The sequence below is a fragment of the Rhinoderma darwinii genome, chromosome 1 (genome assembly GCF_050947455.1).
Source record: "Rhinoderma darwinii isolate aRhiDar2 chromosome 1, aRhiDar2.hap1, whole genome shotgun sequence".
Lineage (NCBI taxonomy): Eukaryota > Metazoa > Chordata > Amphibia > Anura > Rhinodermatidae > Rhinoderma > Rhinoderma darwinii.
This window is the reverse complement of record NC_134687.1, coordinates 304,412,865-304,435,969: the sequence shown is the minus strand read 5'-3', so window position 1 is coordinate 304,435,969 and position 23,105 is coordinate 304,412,865. Positions and strand designations below refer to the sequence as shown.

Below are 23,105 nucleotides of genomic sequence, written 5' to 3'. Positions count from 1 at the left end.
TGCAGTGAGTTTCACGCAGCAGACTGAAATCAATGGGGATTGAAAATCAATGAGTCCGTGTGCTGTGCGTTGTTTCAACTCACAACACATGGACGTGATTCACGCTTCAGGTATGTTCACACGGCCATTTTTCGGGCTGTAAACGCCAAAAAAACAGCTGAAAAATCGGAAGCAGAATGCCTCCAAACATCTGCCCATTGATTTCAATGGGAAAAACTGCGTTCTGTTCCGATGGGCCGTTTTTTGTTTTTTTACACGGCCGCTTTAAAAAAAAAAAAGGCTGTGAAAATGAACTACAGGACACTTCTTGGAACGTTTTTGGAGCGGTTTTTCATTGACTCTGTTGAAAAAAGCTCCAAAAACGTCTGTCTAAAACGCCGCAAAAATCGCAAGTGGCTTAAACGTCTGAAAATCAGGAGCGGTTTTCCCTTCAAAACAGCTCCGTATTTTCAGAATTTTTTAGTCTAGCGTGTGAACATACCCTCAGGGTTAAACTTTCTAAATGCTGTTTTGAATACTTTGAGGGGTGCAGTTTTTAAAATGGGGTGACTTATAGGGACTTTCTAATATATAAGGCCATCAGAGCCACTTCACAACTGAACTGGTACCTATAAAAATAGGTTTTGGAAATTTTCTTAAATGTGAGAAATCGCTGCTAAAGTTCGAAACCTTTAAAAAAAAATAAAAGGACGTTCAAAAAAACGATGGCAACATAAAGTAGACATATGGGAAATGTTAACTAGTAATTATTTTGTGTAGTTTTACTATCTGTTTTACAAGCAGATACATTTAAATTTAGAAAAAAACTAATTTTTGCAGGTTTTCTCTAAAGTTTGGTGTTTTCCACAAACAAATACTGAATTTATTGATCAAATTACAATATGTCACGAGAAAACAATCATCTCCGCATCACTTGGATAGGTAAAAGCATTACGGAGTTATTACCACATAAAGTGACACGTGTCAGATTTGAAAAAAATCTGTGTCCACAAGGCCAAAACAGGCTCGGTCCTGAAGGGGTTAAGATGTGGATTATTTTATTTTTATTACAAATATATTGCTTTCTTTTATGTGGCATTATTTGTGTTGGAAAGCTTGCTGTTTTTCTCAAGTTCAGTTTGGAATAAATGTTTTTATTATCAATTCTAGAAAATGCCAGTAGTCCTGTCTAACTAGTGATATATTTTTTTTTCCAGGGGAGTTCTTCATTCCAATCCAATGGATTATGCTTGGGGAGCTAATGGCCTGGACACCATAATCACACAGGTACTACTTTCATGGTAGATGATTGTACATTTGTGAGATACCTGTAAACCTTGTTTATTGAACATTTGTACTTTTTCATGTTCAATAAATATTAATTTTAATGTCCCAAACTAGTTACTTAACCAGTTTGAAAACACTGGACCACCTCCTGCTGATAATGAGAAGATCCAAGCCCTTCCCACAATCCAAATAACAGATGAACATGTGGGTGAGTGTATGAGCGTTACAAATTGTTTTAAACTTGTATATTTTATAAGAGGAACCTTCTTTTATCTTTTTTTATTTTTTTGGAATGTCCATCTCTGACAATGGTGACTTCTGTGAATCCTCAAATGATGTCATACTGACTCATGTGGTTTTACCTAAAAGGTAAATGAGCTTTGATTTTATACAACGTAACTCCTTTTAAAGCCTGTGCAAGTCACATTTTGAGTCTTCCGTCTGCAACATGTCCCACTGTAAAGGCAAACCGTGGGATTAGTTGCCCATACAGCCCCCTCCCATACAGCCCCCTCCCATACAGCCCTCGCTTTACCCTTCAGTTGCTGGATTCTCTCCCCACACTGACATACTTCACTTACACTATGTCAGCATGGCTGCATATGCCTCTATGGTTAAGAGAACAGGAGGCTTCAGGGGAGGGGAGGGGGGGGTACGCACACGCACCGCCCTCCCCCAGAACAGATCCCTGAAAACACGCCCTGCAGGGAGCTCGGCAGAGCACTCCTCTGCCGGGGACTGGCTGCTTTCTCTGCCTGGGGATGCTGCAATGATCATGTCCATATATGGACAATGACGTCACTGGAGCTTCCCGAGGTATACATATAACAGAGGCTTGTGACTTCTACCATTAGCTGTGCCATTAGCTGGATTTGGACAGTGACACAATTTTCATGATTCCGCCTCTGTACACCACCACAATAGGTATGAAACACAGCAATGAAGAAGTGATTGAAGTGTAGGCTTTCAGCTTTAGTAAAGTGTTTTACAAAAATACTGCATTACCTTTTTTAGGAACTACAGCAATTTTTTAAATAGTTCCTCCATTTTCACAGGCTTACAAGTAATTGGACATACTAACTTAATTATACGGATTATTTTTAATACTTGACTGCAAAGGATTTACATCCAATGACTGCCTGAAGTCTGAAAAACATGAACATCACCAAATGCTGAGCTTCCTACCTTGAGACACTTTGCCAGTTATTTACTGCAGCCAATTTCAGTTGCTTCTTGTTGATCAGTCTTTCTGCCTTCAGTTTTGTCTTCAGTAAGCCCTTATTCACACGACAGTGTTTCCCGGCCGGGTGACAGCCGTTTATAAATCGGCCGTCACCCGGCTGCAGTAGGAACAATAGACCCCTAATGGGGCTATTCACACGACCGATTTTTTGATGGCCCAGGAAACCTGTGCGTCAAAAAATGGGACATGCCCTATTTTCGACCGTTTACCCGGCCCCCATAGAAGTCTATGGGGCTGGGTAATACACGGCCATCACCGGAATGTGTCCCGAGTGATGGCCATGTATTCCGTCGCTCGCGCTCTCTCTCCTCCTCCTCCTCACAGTGCAGAGTGCATGTGAGGAGGGTCTTTTTTTGCTCCCTGTAGGAGTCTGAATCCCCAATCCCTGGCCGGGGATTGGGGATTCTGCTACAGGAGAAGTGAGTGACTACACGGTCCATATATGGACACAGCGACGTCACTCACTTCTGAAGCGGAATCCCCGACTCCGTGGCCGGGGATTCCGCTACAGAAGAAGTGTGACCAAACTGTCCATATATGGACAGTAACGTCACTCACTTCTGAAGCGGAATTCCCGACCTATGGCAGGGAATTCCTCTCCAGGAGAAGTCAGTGACTACACTGTCCATATATGGACATTGAAGTCAGTGACTTCTCCTGGAAGGGGGGGATGGGTGCAACCTACAGGCGGCTGGGTGGCATTACCTGCCGGGGGCTGGGTGGCAACAAATTTAAATTAAATTCATCCGATTTTAAAACGGATGCAAAGCGGGTCAAAATCTGCCGTTAAAAACAGCAACACGGAACGGATGCAAACCGGCCGGGAAAAACTGCCCAAAACGGCCATTTTTATCGGCGGACACTCGGACCCTGTCGTGTGAATGAGGCATAAGTGAAAAGCTTGCTCGGTCTGGTTGTGGTCAGGTGACTGACTCGCCATTGACTATTTCATTTTTTTTTTACTTCAGATGGCGAGTTGCTTTTGCTGTATGTTTTGGGTCATTATCCATCTGTTCTGTGAAATGCCATCCGATCAGTTTTGCAGCATTTGAGTCTGAACAGAAAGTAACGCTCTATACACTACATGTTTTTTTTCCTGAACCTTCTATATGCATTCTCCTCAATAAAAACCCATGACCCAGTTCCATTGGCAGCTATACATGCCCATGCCATAACACTGCCTCTACCTTGTTTGACAGATGTGGTATTCTTCATAGTGTTCTTTTCCCATGATTTTGATACAGGTTTATCTTGGGTTTATCTGTCCAGAGGTTTTCCTTCACCAGAGAACTAATTCTGCGATCATCCTCTTTAGTTGTCTTCTGTGGTCTGTTATACCTTTTTGGTGTTGCGGAGCTCGACCGTTCATTCCTTTTTTAAGAATGTACCAAATTGTTGATTTGGCCACTCCTAAAGATTCTGCTATCTTTTTAAAAGGTTTGTTTTAAGCCTAAAACTGGCCATACACTTTAGATAGCTGTGGGCTGATTGATCATGCAGTAGACAGCTATTCCTCCCTACTTCCCCGTGCACCTGCACGCTTGGCTGAGCGTGCATGTGTTTTCAATGGGAAGTAGGGGGGAGAAAGCCACTGCCAGACTCCTCTGGCAGCGGCTTATCTACTAACCACAAAAGAATCGGGCATGTTAAAGATTAACAGCCCAATCCTTCTCTCCCCCGACATCTGCTGATGGAGAAGAGTCGGAACACAGCCATATACAATAGATGGCCGGTGGGTTCGGCTGACATATATCTAATGTGTATGGTCAGCTTAATGATGGCTTCCTTCACTTGCATTGAAACCTCTTTGCATCTCACATTGAGTTTCCATTAACCCCTAAAAAAAAAATGCTAATTTAAAGGGAAGGTGTCATGTCATTTTTTTTTTTTTTTAATATTCTATTGCTTTTAGTATATTAAAATACATTTTATTTATTTGTGTTCTCATGTTCTACTTTTTTACTTTCTTTTACTTCTCTATGGGGCTGCCATTTTTTTTCATCTCTGTATGTGTCGATTAACTACACATACAGAGATGTATTACGGCACATACAACCCCATACAGAATGCGAACGGGAGCCGTTCCATTCTCTGCAGCGTACGCCGTCTGTGTGGGAACTGCGCATGCGCCGCTCCCACACAGACCAAAACGAAGCTCGTTCGCGGAGCGAAATCCGGCGCCATTTTCATGTGGACCGGAAGCCGCTGTCGGACAGTAAGATGACGACTTCCGGCCGCGGCTTCCGGTCATATGTTCAAGGAAGCGAAGGCGCAAGGAATAGGAGCGGAGGCGTCAGCTAATTTATGTTTGTGTATGTGATGTGTGTATTATGTTCGTGTTATACAGTCTGCTGAGCACTGTATCTAATCCTCCTACACTGTGCAGTCGCTCAGAAAATGGCGGCACACAGTGTAGGAGGTTTGATGATTCAAACCCCTCCTCCTGGCACTAGCCAGAATAAGGGAGGGGGGATTGTGTGAGGACACTAGAGTGTGTCCACCCCAAATTTTCAGCATAAAGCAATGAGGTTGCTTTACCACATTGACCATGCTGCAATTTTGGGAATTGCTCCCTCTAGTGACCAGCACATGGAAATGTTATAAATTAGAATCTAATTTATAACATTTCCTGACTTGTGAAAAAATTAAAACAATGTGTAATCAGTCAAATTGTTTAACTAAAAAAAATTTCTAGCGACACATTCCCTTTAACACATGGAATCGACTCTAAACCTTTTATCGCTCCTTGAATTTGTCATGAAATAAAGCTGGAACAGGCTGCACCCGGCCATGAAACTTCTTATCGGTGAATTTTCCAGTTTCTTTTGAGACTGAAAATGGTTGGAATTCCTAAATAGCTTAATATTTTTTATTGTTAAACCTCTTGAATTAAAGCTGAAGGTCTACACATCCTCATTGATTTGTTATTAGATCCATTGCAGTGGTGATAGTGTAAATGATGAACTGTGTCGCTGTCCAAATTAGAGATGTCAGGATACCAGAATTTGGACTTCGATACCGATACTTTTGTGTAGTGTTGCGATTTCGATACCAAAACGATACTTTGCCAACCGTAATAATAAATAAAAAAATCTTCCATTTATCTGATGTGAGGCACATTCAAAACTCATCATGTTCCTCCGTCATAATGGGTTAATATGTGAAAAAGCCGTTTTTTTTGTTTGTTTTCTTACAATGTACACATCATAAATGACGCAAAAAAATTGTTGTGAAGGTTATTACGGCCGCGCCAATACCGAATGTGTATATTTTATGTATTGAGGCTTATTTTAATGTTTGTTGTAAAAAAAAATTTATTTTTTTACATTTAATATTACTTTGTTTTTACTTTATTTTTAAACTTGAATGTACTGGCATATATCTATATCCCAGTACATTAGCCTGTGTACGGATAGTATACAGGCAGTTGTTAGGGCATCCAAGTGGCATCCCCCTTCTCATTTTCCCCTGAATGCTGCAGTCGGCTTTGATCGCAGTATTCAGGGGAATAGAGGCAAAGATAAGAGGTTTCTCTGATCGCCGCCGCTAAAGAGCGGGGCTGCGGCTGTGTAATACAGCCATTGCCCAGCTCCTGATAACAAGTGCATGCGCGATCAGCAGGAGGTAATGCGGCTGGCGCTGCACTAATCAGCGGCGCAGGCACGGAGAACAGAACATGGTAGTGTTTTGCAGTGCGCCCACCATGTTCTGTCTTCATTGACGGCAATCATTAGTGCAGCGCTGGCCTCATTGCATCATTCTGACGGCACGCACTTGTCAGCAGTGGGGCAATGGCTGTATTACACAGCCACATCCCCGCTCTCATACATTCATGTGTTACTATACTGAGCTGTGCGGCCGCACAGCTTTCTTATCGAAATACATGAAATAGCGGTATCGAACCGTTTGGGGATGCACAGTATCGAAACAGTATTGAAGTTTCGATGCATCGTGCATCCCTAGTCCAAATGTCTGGACCCAGCTGTATACATTTGTCTCACTGCGACAGCTACTGCTGTGTATATGTACGTCCTGGCTCAGGAAGGGGTTAAGGTGTATGGAAAATGTAGGGTGTGGCTGATATCGGCAGCCGCACACACAGCAATGCCGGTGATTGGAAAGACCTCCAATCCTGGCCATTTAACCCCATAGTATTGGTCAAATTTGCTCATTACTTTATTATGATGTTTGCATTCATTAAAGGGGTATTCGCAAAATCATAAATTTTCACCGATCAACAGGATAGGGGATCATTTTCTGATCGCTGGGGGCTCCACCAATTGTGAGAATTGGGATCCCAGACCCCCAGATTCTGGATATTGAATGGAGTAGCGGTCGAGCATGCGTACTGCCGCTCCGTTCAATTGGAATGATGGAAACAGCCGAGTACAGCGCTTGGCTGTTTCCATCATTCTCATAAACTATTACACAGTGTAAGGCTGGGTTTCCACAGGGCGCTTTTACCGCATTTTAATTCTGTTTTTATTGCAATTTTGAAGTTCTTCTTAATTCCTTTGAAAAATGCATTATTAAAAAAAAAAAGTTGTACAATGATTTGCTGAAAGTTTTGCAATGCAGTTTTCGGCAGTGCCACTATAACAGTTGAGGCACATGGCTTCAATGTGCTTCACTTGTAAAACTGCACAGCCGAAAACCGCATTACAAAATTGTGGTAAAATTATTATTATTATTAAGATTTATTATTGATCTTCGCAATTGTGTACACCTTAAAATTCTTGTTGGCTGTGGTAAATGAATATTAATTTGTCAAGATTTACAAAGGCGCCATTTAACCATGAACATGCTCTTTTCTTTGAAGTGATGCTCATTATGTTTCTGTACTCCCCAGGCTCAGGATTAGAATGTCCAGTATGTAAGGAGGATTATACAGTTGGTGAAAATGTGAGACAACTTCCTTGCAATCACTTATTTCATAATAACTGCATCATCCCCTGGTTAGAGCAGGTCAGTATGAAATGCATTCACGTCTCTTTTCTTCTTAGATGTGGCACAACATGGTCTACGCTGGCTCACTGCCCACAACAGTGACATAGCTGTGCCGATAAACTGGATGTACTGTTCCACATTCCCAGGACAAAACCAAGAATATCTGTAAATTATTATGACTTTGTGATTACCAGAAGTTACTTAACAGTATTGCAACGTATTAAGACAAAAATGTCTATAAATGGGCCCATACCACAGTTGTGTGCAGTAAGTAGAGGCTCAATATCCTTTTACTGAATTGATTCTTAAAGTTCTGTGTCAAAAGCTTTCCTGATCTCATAGGATGTAATCCAATCCCATCCTTTGCTGTAATACCTCTGTATGCATTAGCCTTTTCCCGAAGGCCGAATTCAGACTAGCGTACATCTCGTCCCTGTGACAGCCATTAAAACAACGGCAGTCACACGGACGCATGTATTTCAATGGGGCCATTCTAACGGACCATGTGAAGGGTCCGTAGAAAAAGAGAGCGTCGTCTTTTCTTCCGTTTTCACAGATTCCTCGATAGACTCAAGTATATGGGGAGCCGTGAAAACGGGTGCAACTCGGACGTGAAAAACAGCTGTTTTTCGCGTACGAGTTTGCACTCGGTAGTCTGAATTCAGCCTAAGGTTCAGGTAATGTGAATAACATATTGCATCATTATATGCAGACTAATAAAATAGAAATGCAAAATAATTATGGTATTGGGCTGCCACTTGTGTTCAGTACAACATGCATATTTTAGTAAGGCCCCATGCACACGACAAGAAAAATCGTCCGTAATTGCGGACCGCCATTACGGACCCATTCACTTCTATTGTCCACGGACACCTTCCCATTTATTTACAGGAAGGTGTCTGGGCCGTAAAAGTGTACCGCAAATGATAGGACATGTCCTATCTTTTGCATTTTAACCCCTTCCACCGCAGCCCTTTTTCATATTTTCATTTACATTTTTTCCTCCCCACCTTCCAAAAGCCATAACGTCTTTATTTTTCCGTCGGTATAGTCCTACGAGGGCTTAATTTTTGCGGGACGAGTTGTTTTTTTTTCGTATCACCATTTATTTTGCCATATAATGTACTAGGAAACTGGAAAAAAATTATTTGTGGGGTAGAAAATGAAAAAAATAGCAATTCCTCCATGGTTTTTTTGCGCGACGTTTTTACGGAATTCACTGTGCAATTAAAACATGTTAACTTTATTCTGTGGGTCAATACGATTACAGCGGTGCCAAATATAGATAGTTTTTTCTATATTTTACTACTTTTACATGTAAAAACCGAAGTGTAAAAAAGAATTAATTTTTGTGTCACCAAATTCCGAGAGCCACAACTTTTTTTTATTTTTCCGTCGATTAAGTGGTATGAGGGCTTATTTTTTGCGGGATAAGCTGTCGTTTTTAACGATACCATTTTGGTGTACATGTGACGGTTTGACCACTTTTTTTTTTTTTTTTTTTTTGTGGGAGATTAGGTGACCAAAAAATAGATTCTGGGGTTTCCAATTATATATATAATATATATATATATTTTTTTATTTATTTATTTTTTTACTATGCTCTAGGGGGAAAATGGGAAAGGGTGTTTTGTTTTAACTTTTTTTTTTTTTTTTAATTTTTAAAAAAAATGTACATATAAAAAAAAACCACTTTTTTTTTCTAGTCCCCCCTAGGGGACTTCAACCAGCGATCGTTAGATCGCTTGCACCATATACTGCAATACTAATGTATTGCAGTATATTGTGATTCTGACAGGCAACTATTAAGCACTCCCGGAGGCAGGGCTTAATAGGTGTACAAAGATGGCGGACCTGGGGGTCTTCATTAGGCCCCCAGGCAGCCATAGCAACCATCGTCCCCCTGCAATTGCATTGCAGGGGGGCGCAATGAGCTGTTGCAGGGGGTCGCCCCCCTCTTTCTAACAATTTAAATGCTGCGGTCGCTATTGACCGCAGCATTTAACAAGTTAAACGAGCGAGATCGTGCTAGAGCGCGATGCCGCTCGTTACTTTGAAGTGTCTGCTGTAACAAACAGCCGTATGGAGCGGGTTCACTCCATGAGCCCGCTCCATACTTCCCCCTACCCGACTTTGGCATATGGATACATCAAATGTCGGGAAGGGGTTAAAGGGCCGTGCTCCCATACTCTGTATGGGAGCACGGTCCGAGAATGCGGGCAGCTGTCGCCGGCCGTGCCTGCAATCGCGGCTTGTGATTACGGGCACGGCTGTGTGCATGGGGCCTAAGTGTACCTAAGCTAGGCCCAGCTTTTCATGTGTGATTGTGGACAAATGGGAACGGAAAAGTTTTTTTTTTTTTTCTCCTTTATACGTGGGATGTTATTCAAAGTGCACTTTTAGACATTTTTAAAGTATACTTTTCTTTGCTCACATGCATTCTCATACTACTTAGATCAGGGGTCTCAAGCACGCGGCCCCTGGGGCAGTCATCTGCGGCCCGTGGCACACAGACGCTAGTATCGGCTCTGCTCCGAGACTCTGGAATTCCATGACATCGCTGTCCACGTATGAACAGCGATGTCTGGGGCTTCCCCAGAGCCGGAGTCCCAGGCAGAGCGCTAGTATCTGCTCTGCTTCGGGACTCTGTGGAATTCCCTGACATCGCTGCCCATATATGGACAGTGTGTCAGGGTCTTCCCCAGAGTGGAGTCCCGGGCAGAGCGCTAGTATCGGCTCTGCTCCGCAACGCTGTGGAATTCCCTGACATCGCTGCCCATATATGGACATTGTGTCAGGGTCTTCCCCAGAGCAGAGTCCCGGGCAGAGCGCTATCATCTGCTCTTCTCCGGGACTCTGGGGAAGCCTCTGACATCGCTGTCCATACATCGACAATGATGTCAGGGGCTTCCCCAGAGCAGGAGTCCCAGTGATGTCAGGAGCACAGCTGGAGTCCCAGTCTACAGGGGGCACTGCGGTGGCGGCATCTACAGGGGGCACTGCGGTGGCGGCATCTATAGGGGGCACTATCTAAAAAGGGGCTGCCCAATCTTGACATGTGTGCTAAGTGAGCCGCCGGACTGCATTTAGTGTCACTTAAACTGGAAAGCTGGATTGTTGAAATAAGCACGTGGAGAAATTTCTCAAATTTTAAACCTAGCGGTATTATTATAGTAATATAGTGTTATAGTAGTTCAAATAACTAATTGATTAACAATAATTTTGTATGGAAAAAAAATTGAAATTCATGCGGCCTGACCACTTCACATTTTTTTTCTATATGCGGCCCACTTACCAGGCCGAGTTTGAGACCCCTGACTTAGATGGTGTTATGTGTCTTTTGCTGTTTTATTTTATGCTACACTATTGTAGTTCTGAACTGTACTATTTGTGCCCTTAATATATTGTGTGAATGAGGCCTTACAGGCAACTTGCTTTAAGCCATGTTTCCATTTATAAAAATTGATGTAAAGTATGAATGGATGGGTGTCCACTGCATTTTATGTCTTTATCACGGCAGGTTAAATGCTGCTCTGCTGCGTAAATAAAAGACTTGTCACGATTCCTCTTTTCATATGTTTATCCACTTTATATTGGTTTTTTTAAATAAATAATGGGCCTCATTTAACACATCTGTCCAACAGGAAAAACTGGCGTTGTTGCCCATCGCAACCAATCCGAGCGCTGATTTAGTTTTTTTTAAAACTGCCCCGGTAAATTGAAGGCTGCACTGTGATTGGTTGCTAAGGGCAGTTTTTGACAGTTTTGATAAATGAGTACCAAATATATTAAGTACATATTTGAAGATATTTTCCAGGAGGGAAATAATGAGCCATAACTACTATTGTTTTCTTCCCCACAGCATGATACTTGTCCTGTATGTAGGAAAAGTCTGAGTGGTCAGAACACAGCCACCAATCCCCCAGGACTCACAGACATGAATTTCTCTGCTTCCTCTGCTTCATCCTCCTCGTCCACCTCTCCTACTGATGAAAATAATTCTGCCAATAACTCCTGAGCACCAGAGATAGGGATGGGGAGCAGCTGCTGGGCACCAGCTCCTACACCACCCTCTCGTCTGCTGCTTTCTAAACACTGCATTCAGAGCCGAAAAGAGATCCCTGCCCAGGAGTTCCTAAACCGGACACTTTTAGATTAATGGGGTTTAAGTCTAAGTGTCTCTTCCTCCTTCCCAAGTGGATCAGCTGGGAACCAAACTGTTCATAATTTCATTGCCCCCCCCCTCCCTGGAATGACATCTGGCATGGAAGAGACTGTGTGGGTGTGTTTTTTGTTTGTAAAGGGTTTGGGTTCCCTCTTTTAAAAAAAGAGGTGCGGTAACTCCTTTTTTTTTTTTATCCTTTTTATTTTTTAATGCTTTGAGGTTTTTAATCTTTAAATTAAACATGTATGATTAATACTGCTCTTGGCGTGAGCAGTTACTGCACAATGTTGACTGAAAGCGTTTTGTTTCCTGACGGAGAATACCTGCAGAGTGTGCCATCCTTTTAAGTGAGTAGGACATGGTTGAAAAAATTCAGATCGCTATCCTATCATTTGTTATTTATACAGTTTGGGCCATATTACAGTAATGTGTTACCGTGCATCTTGCATTATTCAGTCTCAATTTTATTCCAGTGTAAATCAATCTACAATAATTTCCCTTCCTGAGATTAGTTTCTCTGAGATGTGTTGCTTGTTCCTTATTGGATAAAGGCAAATGCACAACATTCTATTTTTTTTTTTTTTTTTTTATTATATAGTAATATGGATTCTTATATGTACAAAATATTCTTTGTATAGATAGATGGATATATAATTTTTTTTTTTTCTGGCTTAGTTTTCAAAGAGCATACACCTAGATTGCATCGGAAATAACACAATCTCTCTGGGCATTTCTTTTGTCTTTTTAAAATGATGACTTGGTCCCGACTAAGGGGAGCACTTAACTGATGGAGCTTAACCCCTTAACGCTCAGTGACGTACTATTCCGTCTTGGAAACCATCCCGTTCGCGCTCCATGAAGGAATAGTACGTCACGGGAGAAACGGCCATTTCGGCCGTCCTCCCGACACATGCAGGAGCTGTGACAGCTGTTGTCTTGTACAGCGGTTGCTGCAGCTCCTATAGCGGGGACCGATCGCTGTGTCCCCACTGTTTTAACCCCTTAAAAGCTGCGTTCAATAGCGATTGCGGCTTTTTAGGGGTTAAGCTACCATCACCGGCCTGCTACACGATAACGGCTGGCTTACTATGGCAACCGGACACCTAACAATGGCGTCCGGCTATGCCATCGACGGAAGCCTAGTGGATCCTGACGAAGTCAGGACCCACTATGCTTGCTGTCAGTGAGTAGCTGACAGCTCTAATACACTGCACTACGCATGTAGTGCAGTGTATTAGAATAGCGATCAGGGCCTCCTGCCCTCAAGTCCCCTAGTGGAACAAAGTTAAAAAAAATGTGTAAAAATAAGAAAATAAAAGTAAATATCCCCCCTTTTTCCTTTATCAGTCCTTTTATTATTAATAAAAATATATAAACAAACAAACTATACATAATTGGTATCGCCGCGTCCGTAATGGCCTGAACTACAAAAGTATTTCATTATTTATCCCGCGCGGTGAACGCCGTAAAAAAGAAAAACTGTACCAGAATCACAATTGTTTGGTCACTTCACCTCCCAAAAAATGGAATAAAAAGAGATCAAAAAGTCGAATGTACCTAAAAATGGTAATGATAGAAACTAGTTTGTTACGCAAAAAATAAGTCCTCGCACGGCTTTCTTCATGGAAAAATAAAAAAGTTATGGCTCTTAGAATATGGTAACACTAAAAGTAAATGATTTTTTACAAAGAGTATTTTCACTGTTTTGGCACCACAAGACCTCTTCAAACCGGACATGGTGCCTAATAAAAAAGAGGCCTCAAAATCCTCTAGGTGCTCCTTTGCTTCGGAGGCCGGTGCTTCAGTCCATTACCGCACTAGGGCCACATGTGGGATATTTCTCAAAACTGCAGAATCTGGGCAATAAATATTGAGTTGCGTTTCTCGGGTAAAACCTTTTTTGTTAGAAAATCCTTTTTATACCATTGTTTTTATAACAAAAAAAAATATGTAAATTTCACCTCTACTTTGCTCTAAATTCCCGTGAAACACCTAAAGGGTTAATAAACTTTCTAAATGCTGTTGTGAATACTTTGAGGGGTCTAGTTTCTAAAATGGGGTGTTTCATAGGGGTTTCTAGGCAATACTTCGCTTCCTGATAATGAGCAGTGCCCACCTTGAGATGGTCCCAGTTTTGACCGTTTGTATAAACGGAGACCCCTATTAGACTGTTTCAGTGCCCGGTTTTCCAAAGCATACACCTCCGAGAAGTGTATTTCTATTGATGAGTCCTTGGTAGATTTTAAAGGGAGGGTTCAATTCCACCAGTGCCTGCCGAGTAAGAGGGCAAGGTATGGCGTGAAGATGTATAAGCTGTACGAGAGTGCATCAGGGTATATCTAAAGATTTAGGATATATGAAGGGAAGGACACCAGTATTCAGCTCCCATGAATGCCCCCCCTTACTAGGAGTTAATGCAAAAATTGTGTGGGATTTGGTGCACCCACTGCTGGACCAGGGTTACCAACTATACCTGGATAATTTTTATACCAGCATCCCACTCTTCAACTGCCTCGCTTCCAGAAGTCATGCGGCACTGCTAGAAGAAATCTGAGAGGCCTCCCTAAGACACTGCTTGGGCAAACACTCAGAAGGGGTGAGCGCAGGGCACAATTTAGCAGCAACCTATTGTGTGTCAAGGACAAGAGAGATGTCCTTGTATTGACAACAATGCATGGCCACACCAGTACCCACGTACTGTACGACGTACCAGTACAGAGACCCCCAAACCAGACTGCATCCTGGACTACAATAGGTACATGGGAGAGGTGGACTTGTCAGATCAAGTCCTGAAGCCCTACAGCGCCATGTGGTGTGGTATAAGAAGCTGGCCGTGCACATTATTATCAAGAACCTAATCTTTAGGGACCAAGAAGGGGGCACCCAGTAGTTCTGGATGTGAGGCCACATGCATCGTACCAGGGCAACACTTTCCAGAAGAAGTTCCCCAAACTGGCAAGAAGGGAAAAATTCAGAAGAGGTGCAATGTCTGTTATAAGAGGGGGGTAAGGGAGGACACAATATATCAATGTGACACGTGTCCCAAAAAACCAGGGCTCTGTATGAAAGTGGTTTAAAATGTACCATACATCCCTTAGAGTTTTCATCTACCCTGACGCACTCCGCACAGCTTATCCCCCTCGTCTTTCCCTTCTGAGCCCTGCTGTGTGCCCAGGCAGCTGATAACCGCCACATGTAGGGTATTGCCGTACCCAGGAGAACCCACATTACAGTTTATGGTGTGTATATCTCTGGTGGCGCATGCTGGGCACGATATATTGGACACTGAAATGGCATAGATATATAGAAAATTGCAAATCTCACACTGCACCATCTGCTGTGCATTACCTTTTTACACAATACCTGTGGGGTCAAAATGCTCACTACACCTCTAGATGAATGTCTTAAGGGGTGTAGTTTTTAAAATGGGGTCACTTCACGGGGGTTTCAACTGTACTGGTACCTCAGGGGCTTCTGCATACATGACTTAGTACCAGAAAAGCTCCAGTAGGCCAAATGGTGGTTCTTTCCTTCTGATCCCTCCCATGGGCCCAAATGAGGTATTGCCGCACTTAGGACAAAATGGGGTATTTTGTTCCCTGTGAAAATAAGACATTTTGATCAAAAATGACATCTTATTGGAAAAAATTTCATTTTTTTAATTTTACAGCCCTATTCAAATACGTACTGTGAAAAAACTGCGGTCAAAATGGTCACAACCATAAATCAATTCCTTGAGGAGTGCAGTTTCCAAAATGGGGTCACTTCTGGTGGGTTTCCATTGCCTTGATAGCTCTGGGGCTCTGCAAATGCGACATACCACCCGAAAACAAATCCAGCAAAATCTGGACTCCAATAAACACAGCGCTCCTTTTCTTCCGAGACCTCCCATGGCCCCAAACGGCAGTTTATCGCCACAAATGGGGTATTGCCGCACTCAGGACAAATTGGGCAACAAAATGGGGTATTTTGTTCCCTGTGAAAATAGGAAATTTTGATCAAAAATGACATCTTGTTGGAAAAAATTTCATTTTTTTTTTACTTCACAGATCAATTCAAATACGTGCTGTGAAAAAACTGTGTGGTCAAAATGGTAACAACAACCATACATGAATTCCTTGAGGGGTGGTTTCCAAAATGGGATAACTTTTGGGGGATTCCTACGGTTTTGGCACCTCAACACCTCTTCAAACCTGGCATGCTGCCTAAAATATATTCTAATAAAAAAGAGGCCCCAAAATGCACTAGGTGTTTCTGAGGCCTGTATTTTAGTCCATGAGCACACTAGAGCCACATGTGGGACATTTCTAAAAACTGTAGAATCTGGACAATACATATTTAGTAGTGTTTCTCTGGTAAAACCTTCTGTGTTACAGAAAAAAATTGAATAAAATTGAAATTCAGCAAGAAAAATGATTTGCAAATTTTGCCTCCACTTTGCTTTAATTCCTGTGAAATTCCTAAAGGGTTAAAAAAAAATAATCTAAATGCTGTTTTGAATACTTTGAGGGGGTCTAGTTTATAAAATGGGGTCTTTTTATGCGGGTTTCTAATATATAGGCCCCTCAAAGCCTTTAGAACTGAACAGGTACCTTGAAAAAAAAAAGGCTTTTGAAATTTTCTTAAGAAATTGCTGTTTATGTTCTAAGTCTTGTAACGTCCAAGAAAATATGTCAAACTAATTTTACCACTAACATAAAGCCCAATGTGTCACTAGAAAACAATCTCCGAATCGCTTGGATAGGTTTAAGCATTCTGATGTTCTTACCACATAAAGTGAAATATGTCAAAATTTCAAAAATGGGCTCTGAGCCTTAAGGCCAAAACTAGGCTGCGTCCTTAAGGGGTTAATCCTATTGATCAGGGTAAGGAATGGGTGTGACGAGTCCTGCTACCCAGTCTTGCAAGTCCATTCCCTCTTATTGCCAGGTACATGAAATGTCTGTTGTGATGCCATTTTACAGAAGAGTAGGTGTTGTGACCATTTTCCTCAATTCGCTCTTGGAACTCACAGTTGGGGCCATATTCCTTCTGTAAAGTCACAAAGGCAAAAATTGTTAGAAATGCGTTTTCATAACTCCATCTGATGCATGATACCTCATATCCTTAGGCAACATACAGTTGGTTTACATAGCATGGCCTAAACTAATGGGTGTTCAACTTGTGTATTGCTGATGTGATACTGTCACATGTTTTGAAAGTCTTCAATAAGCTCGGACTGTTTTTGTTTTTATATTTATTTTGTATAGGCCACACATACAGTATATACAGTTAGGTCCAGAATTATTTTGACAGTGACACACGTTTTAGCGGTTTACCAAAACTTCTTGAATATTCTAGTCCTTCTCAATGAATTAGAATATCAAAAAGTAAATTTGAATTGAATTACTGAAATAAAAGTGAATCTCATATTATATAGATTCATTACACAGTGATCTATTTCCAGCATTTTTTTTTCTTTTAATGTTGAGGATTATGGCGAAGGGTATGTTCACACGCTTAAACAGGTTCTGTCACCACATTATAAGTGGCCTATATTGTACGTGATGTGATCGGCGCTGTAATGTAGATTACAGCAGTGTTTTTTATTTAGAAAAATGATCATTTTTGACCATTGAGTTATGACCTATTTTAGCTTTATGCTAATGAGTTTCTTAATGGACAACTGGGCGTGTTTTACTATAGGGCCAAGTGGGCGTTGTACAGAGGAGTGTATGACGCTGACCAATTAGTGAACAATCAGCGTCATACACTTCTCCCCATTCATTTACACACCATATAGTGATCTTATTACATCACTATGTGCAGCCATATAAACACACTATAACGTTACTCAAGTGTCCTGACAGTGAATATACATTACCTCCAGCCCGGACGTGATGTCTATTCAGAATCCTGACACTTTGCTAACGTTTCTGTGAACTTTACAGCAAGTCAAGTGTAATCTCGTTTTAAATGACCGTTTACAGCGTAATCTCGTGAGATTACGCTTGCCTTGCTGTAAATCTCACAGAAACGTTAGCGAAGTATCAGGATTCTGAATAATGTCCTGGCTGGAGGTAATGTATATTCATTGTTAGAACACTGCAGTAACGTTAGTGTTTGTATGTGGCTGCACATAGCGATATAACTATATCGCTAGTGCAGTGTAAATGAATGGAGAGAAGTGTATGATGCTGATTGGTCACTCCTCTCCACAACGCCCACTTGGCCAAAAAGTAAAACACGCCCAGTTGTCTATTAAGAAACTCATTAGCATAAAGCTAAAATAGGTCATAACTCATAATGGTCAAAAATAATAGTTTTTCTAAATAAACACTGCTGTAATCTACATTACAGCGCCGATCACATGATGTACAAGATAGGCCACTTATAATGTGGTGACAGCCTCTAACAAAAAACGTCTAAAAATATGGAGTTGTTTTCAAGGGAAAACGGCTCCTGCTGTTCAGACGTGGTTTTTTTTTTTTAAGCCACTTGCGATTTTCACAGCCGTTTTTCTATAGTCTATGAAAAATGGCTCCAAAAAACGGCTGAAGTGACATGCACTTTTTTTTTATTTTTAAAACGGCCGTGTAAAAAGACGGCCCGTCGGAACTGAACGCAGTTTTTCCCCTTTGAAATCAATGGGCAGATATTTGGAGGCGTTCTGCTTCTGCTTTTTCGGGTGTTTACGGCCCGAAAAACGTCCGTGTGAACTTACCCTAAGGTCCTGTTCACACAGGTTTTTGATGCGGAAACCATTAAAACCGATTTCAATGGGAGGCGGATGAGTTTTGTACCGCGAGCGGTAAAAAAAACGCTCCCAGTAAAAAGAACAGTCATGCCCTATCTTCGGGCGTTTTACGTCTCTGACCTCCCATTGATATCAATGGGAGGTAGAGAAAGCGTATTCCGTAGCGTTTTTGCCCATGTTAATGAAAACCCAAAATATAGTGTTATATTAAATCCAGAGGCAACGCAGCCGTCTAACAGGAAATTTTAGAGCAGATACTGCTTCCCTCTGCTGACAAGCTTTATGGAGATGCTGATTTCATTTTCCAGCAGGACTTGGCACCTGCCCACTCTGCCAAAAGTACCAATACCTGGTTTAATAACCACAGTATCACTGCGCTTGATTAGCCAGCAAACTCGCCTGAATTTTTTTAATTAGTCTTATATAATCTTGTTTTCTGAGTCACTAAATGTTGGGTTTTCATTAACTGTTAGTCATAATCATCAACCCTAAAAGAAAAAAAATGCTGGAAATAGATCACTCTGTGTGTAATGAATCTATAGAATATAGGAGTTTCACTTTATGAATTGAATTACTGAAATTAACTTTGATATTCTAATTCATTGAGAAGGACTAGTACACTTATATAATCAATATGGGCTTAAAGTGCAGACTCTGCTTTAATTTGAGGGTATTTACATCCTAATTTGAGGAAGGGGTTAGGAATTACAGCTCAATAATATGTAGCTGCCTCTTTTTCAAGGCACCAAAGCAAATGGGACAATTAACTCAAAAGCTATTTAATGGGCTATTTCCTTGTTAATCAATCATCAATTAAGCAGGTAAAAGGTCTTGCATTGATTCCAGGTGTGGCATTTGGAATCTGTTGCTGTGAACCCACAACATGAGGTCAAAAGACCTCTCAATGCAAGTGAAACAGACCATCGTTAGGCTGAAAAAAATGAAGAAATCCATCAGAGAGATGGCATAAATGTTAGGAGTGGCCAAATTAACAGTCTGGTACATTCTTGAAAAAAATAAATAAATGCACTGGTGATCTCGTGAACTCCAAAAGCCCTGGATGTCTACGGAAGACAACCGTGATGGGTGATCGCAGAATCCTTTCCATGGTGAAGGAAAAACCCCTTCACAACATCTACCCAAGTGAAGAACACTCTCCTGGAAGTATCAGTATCTAAGTCTACCATAAAGAGAAGACTTCATGAGAGCAAGTACAGAGGGTTCACCACAAGTTGCAAACCATTAATCCGCCTCAAAAATAGAAAGGCCAGATTAGACTTTGCCAAATAACATGTAAAGAAGCCAGCCCAGTTCTGGAACAGCATTCTTTGGAGAGATGGAACGAAGATCAACCTGTACCAGAATGATGGGAGGAAGAAATTCTGGAGAAGGCTTGGAACGACTCATGATCCAAAGCACACCACACCCTCTGTTAAACATGGTGGAGGCAGTGTGATGGCATGGGCATGCATGGCTGCCAAAGGCACTGGGTCACTAGTGTTTATTGATGATGTGACTGAAGACAGAAGCAGCCGGATGAATTCTGAAGTGTTCAGGGATATACTTTCTGCTCAGTTTCAACCAACTGCAGCAAGGTTGATTGGACGTCGCTTCACTGTACAGATGGACATTGACACAAAACATACTGCGAAAGCAACCCAGGAGTTTTTTAAGGCAAAGAAGTGGAATAGTCTGCAATGGCCAAGTCAATCACCAGATCTCAACCCGATCGAGCATGAATTTCACTTGCTTAAGACAAAACTTAAGGCAGAAAGACCCACAAACAAGCAACAACTGAAGACAGCGGCAGTAAAGGCCAGGCAAAGCGTCACAAAGGAGGAAACCCAGCCTTTGGTGATGTCCATGGGTTCCAGACTTCAGGCAGTCATTGCCTGCAAAGGATTCTCCACAAAGTATTAAAACATTTTTTTTTGTTTATGGTAATGTTAATTTGTCCAATTACTTTTGAGCCCCTGAAATGAGGAGGCTGTGTAGAAAAATGGTTACAAATCCTAAACATTTCACAGAATATTTTCGTTCAACCCTTTGAATTAACCCGTTAGTGACCGGCCCATCGTGTTTCTACATCGGTCACTAACGGGCCTTATTCCGATGCCATAGACGTTTTACGTCGCGGCATCGGAATAAGTTTACAGAGCAGGGAGCTGTCAAATCTCCCTGCTCTCAGCTGCTAGAGGCAGCTGAGGGCTGGGAGCGTCCCTGCTCTGCCGGGTGAGATCGATATTCGTATCGATCTCACCCGTTTAACCCCTCAGATGCGGGGCACAATAGCGAGCACCGCATCTGAGTGGTTTTGGAGAGAGGGAGAGAGCTCCCTCTCTCCCCCACCGACACCCGGCAATACGATCGCCGAGTGCCTGTGTCTCCAATGGCAGCCGGGGGTCTAATAAAGGCCCCCAGGTCTGCCTGGAGTGAATGCCTGCTAGATCATGCCGCAGGCATGACCTAGCAGATGCCTGTCCATGTTAAACGGACAGGCAGTAATACACTGCAAAACAAAAGTATTGCAGTGTATTATAAATGCGATCGCAGAATCCCATATTATAGTCCCCTAGTGGGACTAGTAAAAAAGTGAAAAAAAAGTTTAATAAAGTTAATTGTGAAAAAAATGAAAAACCCAGCTTTTCCCCTCACAAAATGCTTTACTATTAAAAAAACAAAATAAAGTTAAAAAGTTACACATATTTGATATCGCCGCGTCCGTAACGACCCGACTATAAATCTATTACATTATTTAACCCGCACGGTGAACGCCGTAAAAAATGTAATAAACTATGGAAAAATTGCTGTTTTCTGTGAATACTGACTTTAAAAAAATGTGATAAAAAGTGATCAAAAAGTCGCATCTACTCCAAAATGGTACCAATAAAAACTACAAGTCTTCCTGCAAAAAAAAAGCCCTCATACAACCGCATCGGCGAAAAAATAAAAACGTTACGGCTCTTCAAATATGGAGACACAAAAACAAATAATTTTGAAAAAAAAGTGTTTTTACTGTGTAAAAGTAGTAAAACATACAAAAACTATACAAATTTGGTATCGTTGCAATCGTAACAACCCGCTGAATAAAGTTATTGTGTTATTTATATCACACGGTAAACGGCGTAGATTTAAGACGTGAAAAAGAGTGGCAAAATTTCAGGTTTTTTTCTATTTCCCCCCAAATAAAAGTTAATAAAAGTTAATCAATAAATTATATGTACCCCAAAATGGTGCTATTAAAAAATACAACTTGTCCCGCAAAAAACAAGACCTTATACAGCTATGTCGACGCAAAAATAAAAACGTTATAGCTCTTGGAATGCGACGATGGAAAAACTTAAAAAATGGCCTGGTCATTAAGGTTTAAAATAGGCTGGTCATTAAGGGGTTAAACCTGAAAGTCTACACTTCAATTGCATCTCAGTTGTTTCATTTCAAATCCAATGTGGTGGGATGCAGAGCCCAAATCATGAAGATTGTGTGACTGTCCAAGTAATTCTGGACCTAACTGATTTTTTTATTTTTATTTCGGCACTCTGTTAAAACCAGTTATAACACTATAAAATTTATTTATGGTGGTGGATCTAAAAGAAATTTACTTAGTCTGCAGTAGAAGATATGTCTATCTAGAGATAGGCTAAATATTTCTATTGGCAAGTCTTAAAGCCAAAGCTTTTAATGCAACTTTGCCTACGGAACAATGAGTTGACCATTCGGTAATTACTTTGCAAAATGGAGATTACCATTGCACCGACAAAACTCTTTTCTTGCAAAGATACATTGGCTCAGGGGCAGCCTTGATCAAGTGAGAAACACCGAACTTGGAAATCATAATCCGATTAGAGAAAGAAATGCAACCTTGGACCAAATCCTTTTATGGAACAACCTTTTGAGGGTTTGGACATGGGCTAAAGCAGCGATAACTTCTGCAATATAGTGGATCAGGAATGGAAAATGCCCTTTAAAAGGGTAAAAAAAAAATGAAAAGCATAAAATTTTCTGAAATGTTACAGTAACGCTCTGAACCCTCCCAATTCCCTAATGGATGGGGACATGACTCTGTAGAAGTTTTCATGTCTCAAAAATGTAAAATAATTCAGCTACTGACGGAGTTTATTCTGGATTTAGGGTGTGTTTACGCACCTTTTTGTTTTTTTTTTCTTTGCAAGCTAATTCCGACGCTTTTTCAGTGACACAATCCGCTTTTGAAAATGCCACTATTTTGCCTCCCCATGTTTTCAATTGTTTTCCACGCTGTCGTTTATGATGCTGAAATCTCAGCGCACTGAATTAAAATCAGCGGTGTTGAGAAAAAAGTTTTTGACCTGTCTAGGGCAGACTCTGCCTGAAACTTCCCAATGAAATTAATGGGAAAATAGAAAAAACTTTTTTAGCGCTGTTTTGCGTGCTGAAAAGCAACAAAAACTGTATTTTGAAATCGGCATGGATAATGGGCTGATTTTGGAAGTAGATCTAGCAACTGCTTTTAGCCTCGCGTTGAGGCTGAAAAATCAGACGCTGAATCCGCCTCCAAAATCAGTACGTTTTCCAGATGCATTTTGAACTCCTTTTAAAATGCTAGCTGATTTTGATGCTGGTATTCATCACTTTATTTTTTTTTCTTCAAACCGCCAAATTGAGGTTTTCACTCTAATTCCATCCCGACATTTGTCATATGGATACGTCGTGGAAAACTAGTGCTTCCCGCATTTTGCCATATCCATACGACAAATGGTGGACACCGG

At 41.4% G+C, this 23,105-nt stretch overlaps 2 protein-coding genes across 2 annotated transcripts in view; one reads left to right on the top strand and one right to left on the bottom strand.

Moving 5' to 3' along the window:
- The window catches only part of RNF126 (ring finger protein 126), a 34,083-nt gene extending 22,177 nt beyond the window's left edge, over positions 1-11,906 (top strand). The window contains exons 6-9 of the mRNA XM_075825462.1: positions 1,197-1,266; positions 1,381-1,474; positions 7,359-7,474; positions 11,319-11,906. Of these exons, the coding sequence (XP_075681577.1) occupies positions 1,197-1,266; positions 1,381-1,474; positions 7,359-7,474; positions 11,319-11,474 (436 nt within the window). The 3' untranslated portion in view covers positions 11,475-11,906. The remainder of the gene's footprint in view (positions 1-1,196; positions 1,267-1,380; positions 1,475-7,358; positions 7,475-11,318) is intronic.
- Positions 11,907-16,455: 4,549 nt separating this feature from the next.
- FGF22 (fibroblast growth factor 22) overlaps positions 16,456-23,105 on the bottom strand; it is a 35,818-nt gene continuing 29,168 nt past the window's right edge. The window contains 1 exon segment of the mRNA XM_075855216.1: positions 16,456-16,652. Within this exon segment, the coding sequence (XP_075711331.1) occupies positions 16,482-16,652 (171 nt within the window). The 3' untranslated portion in view covers positions 16,456-16,481.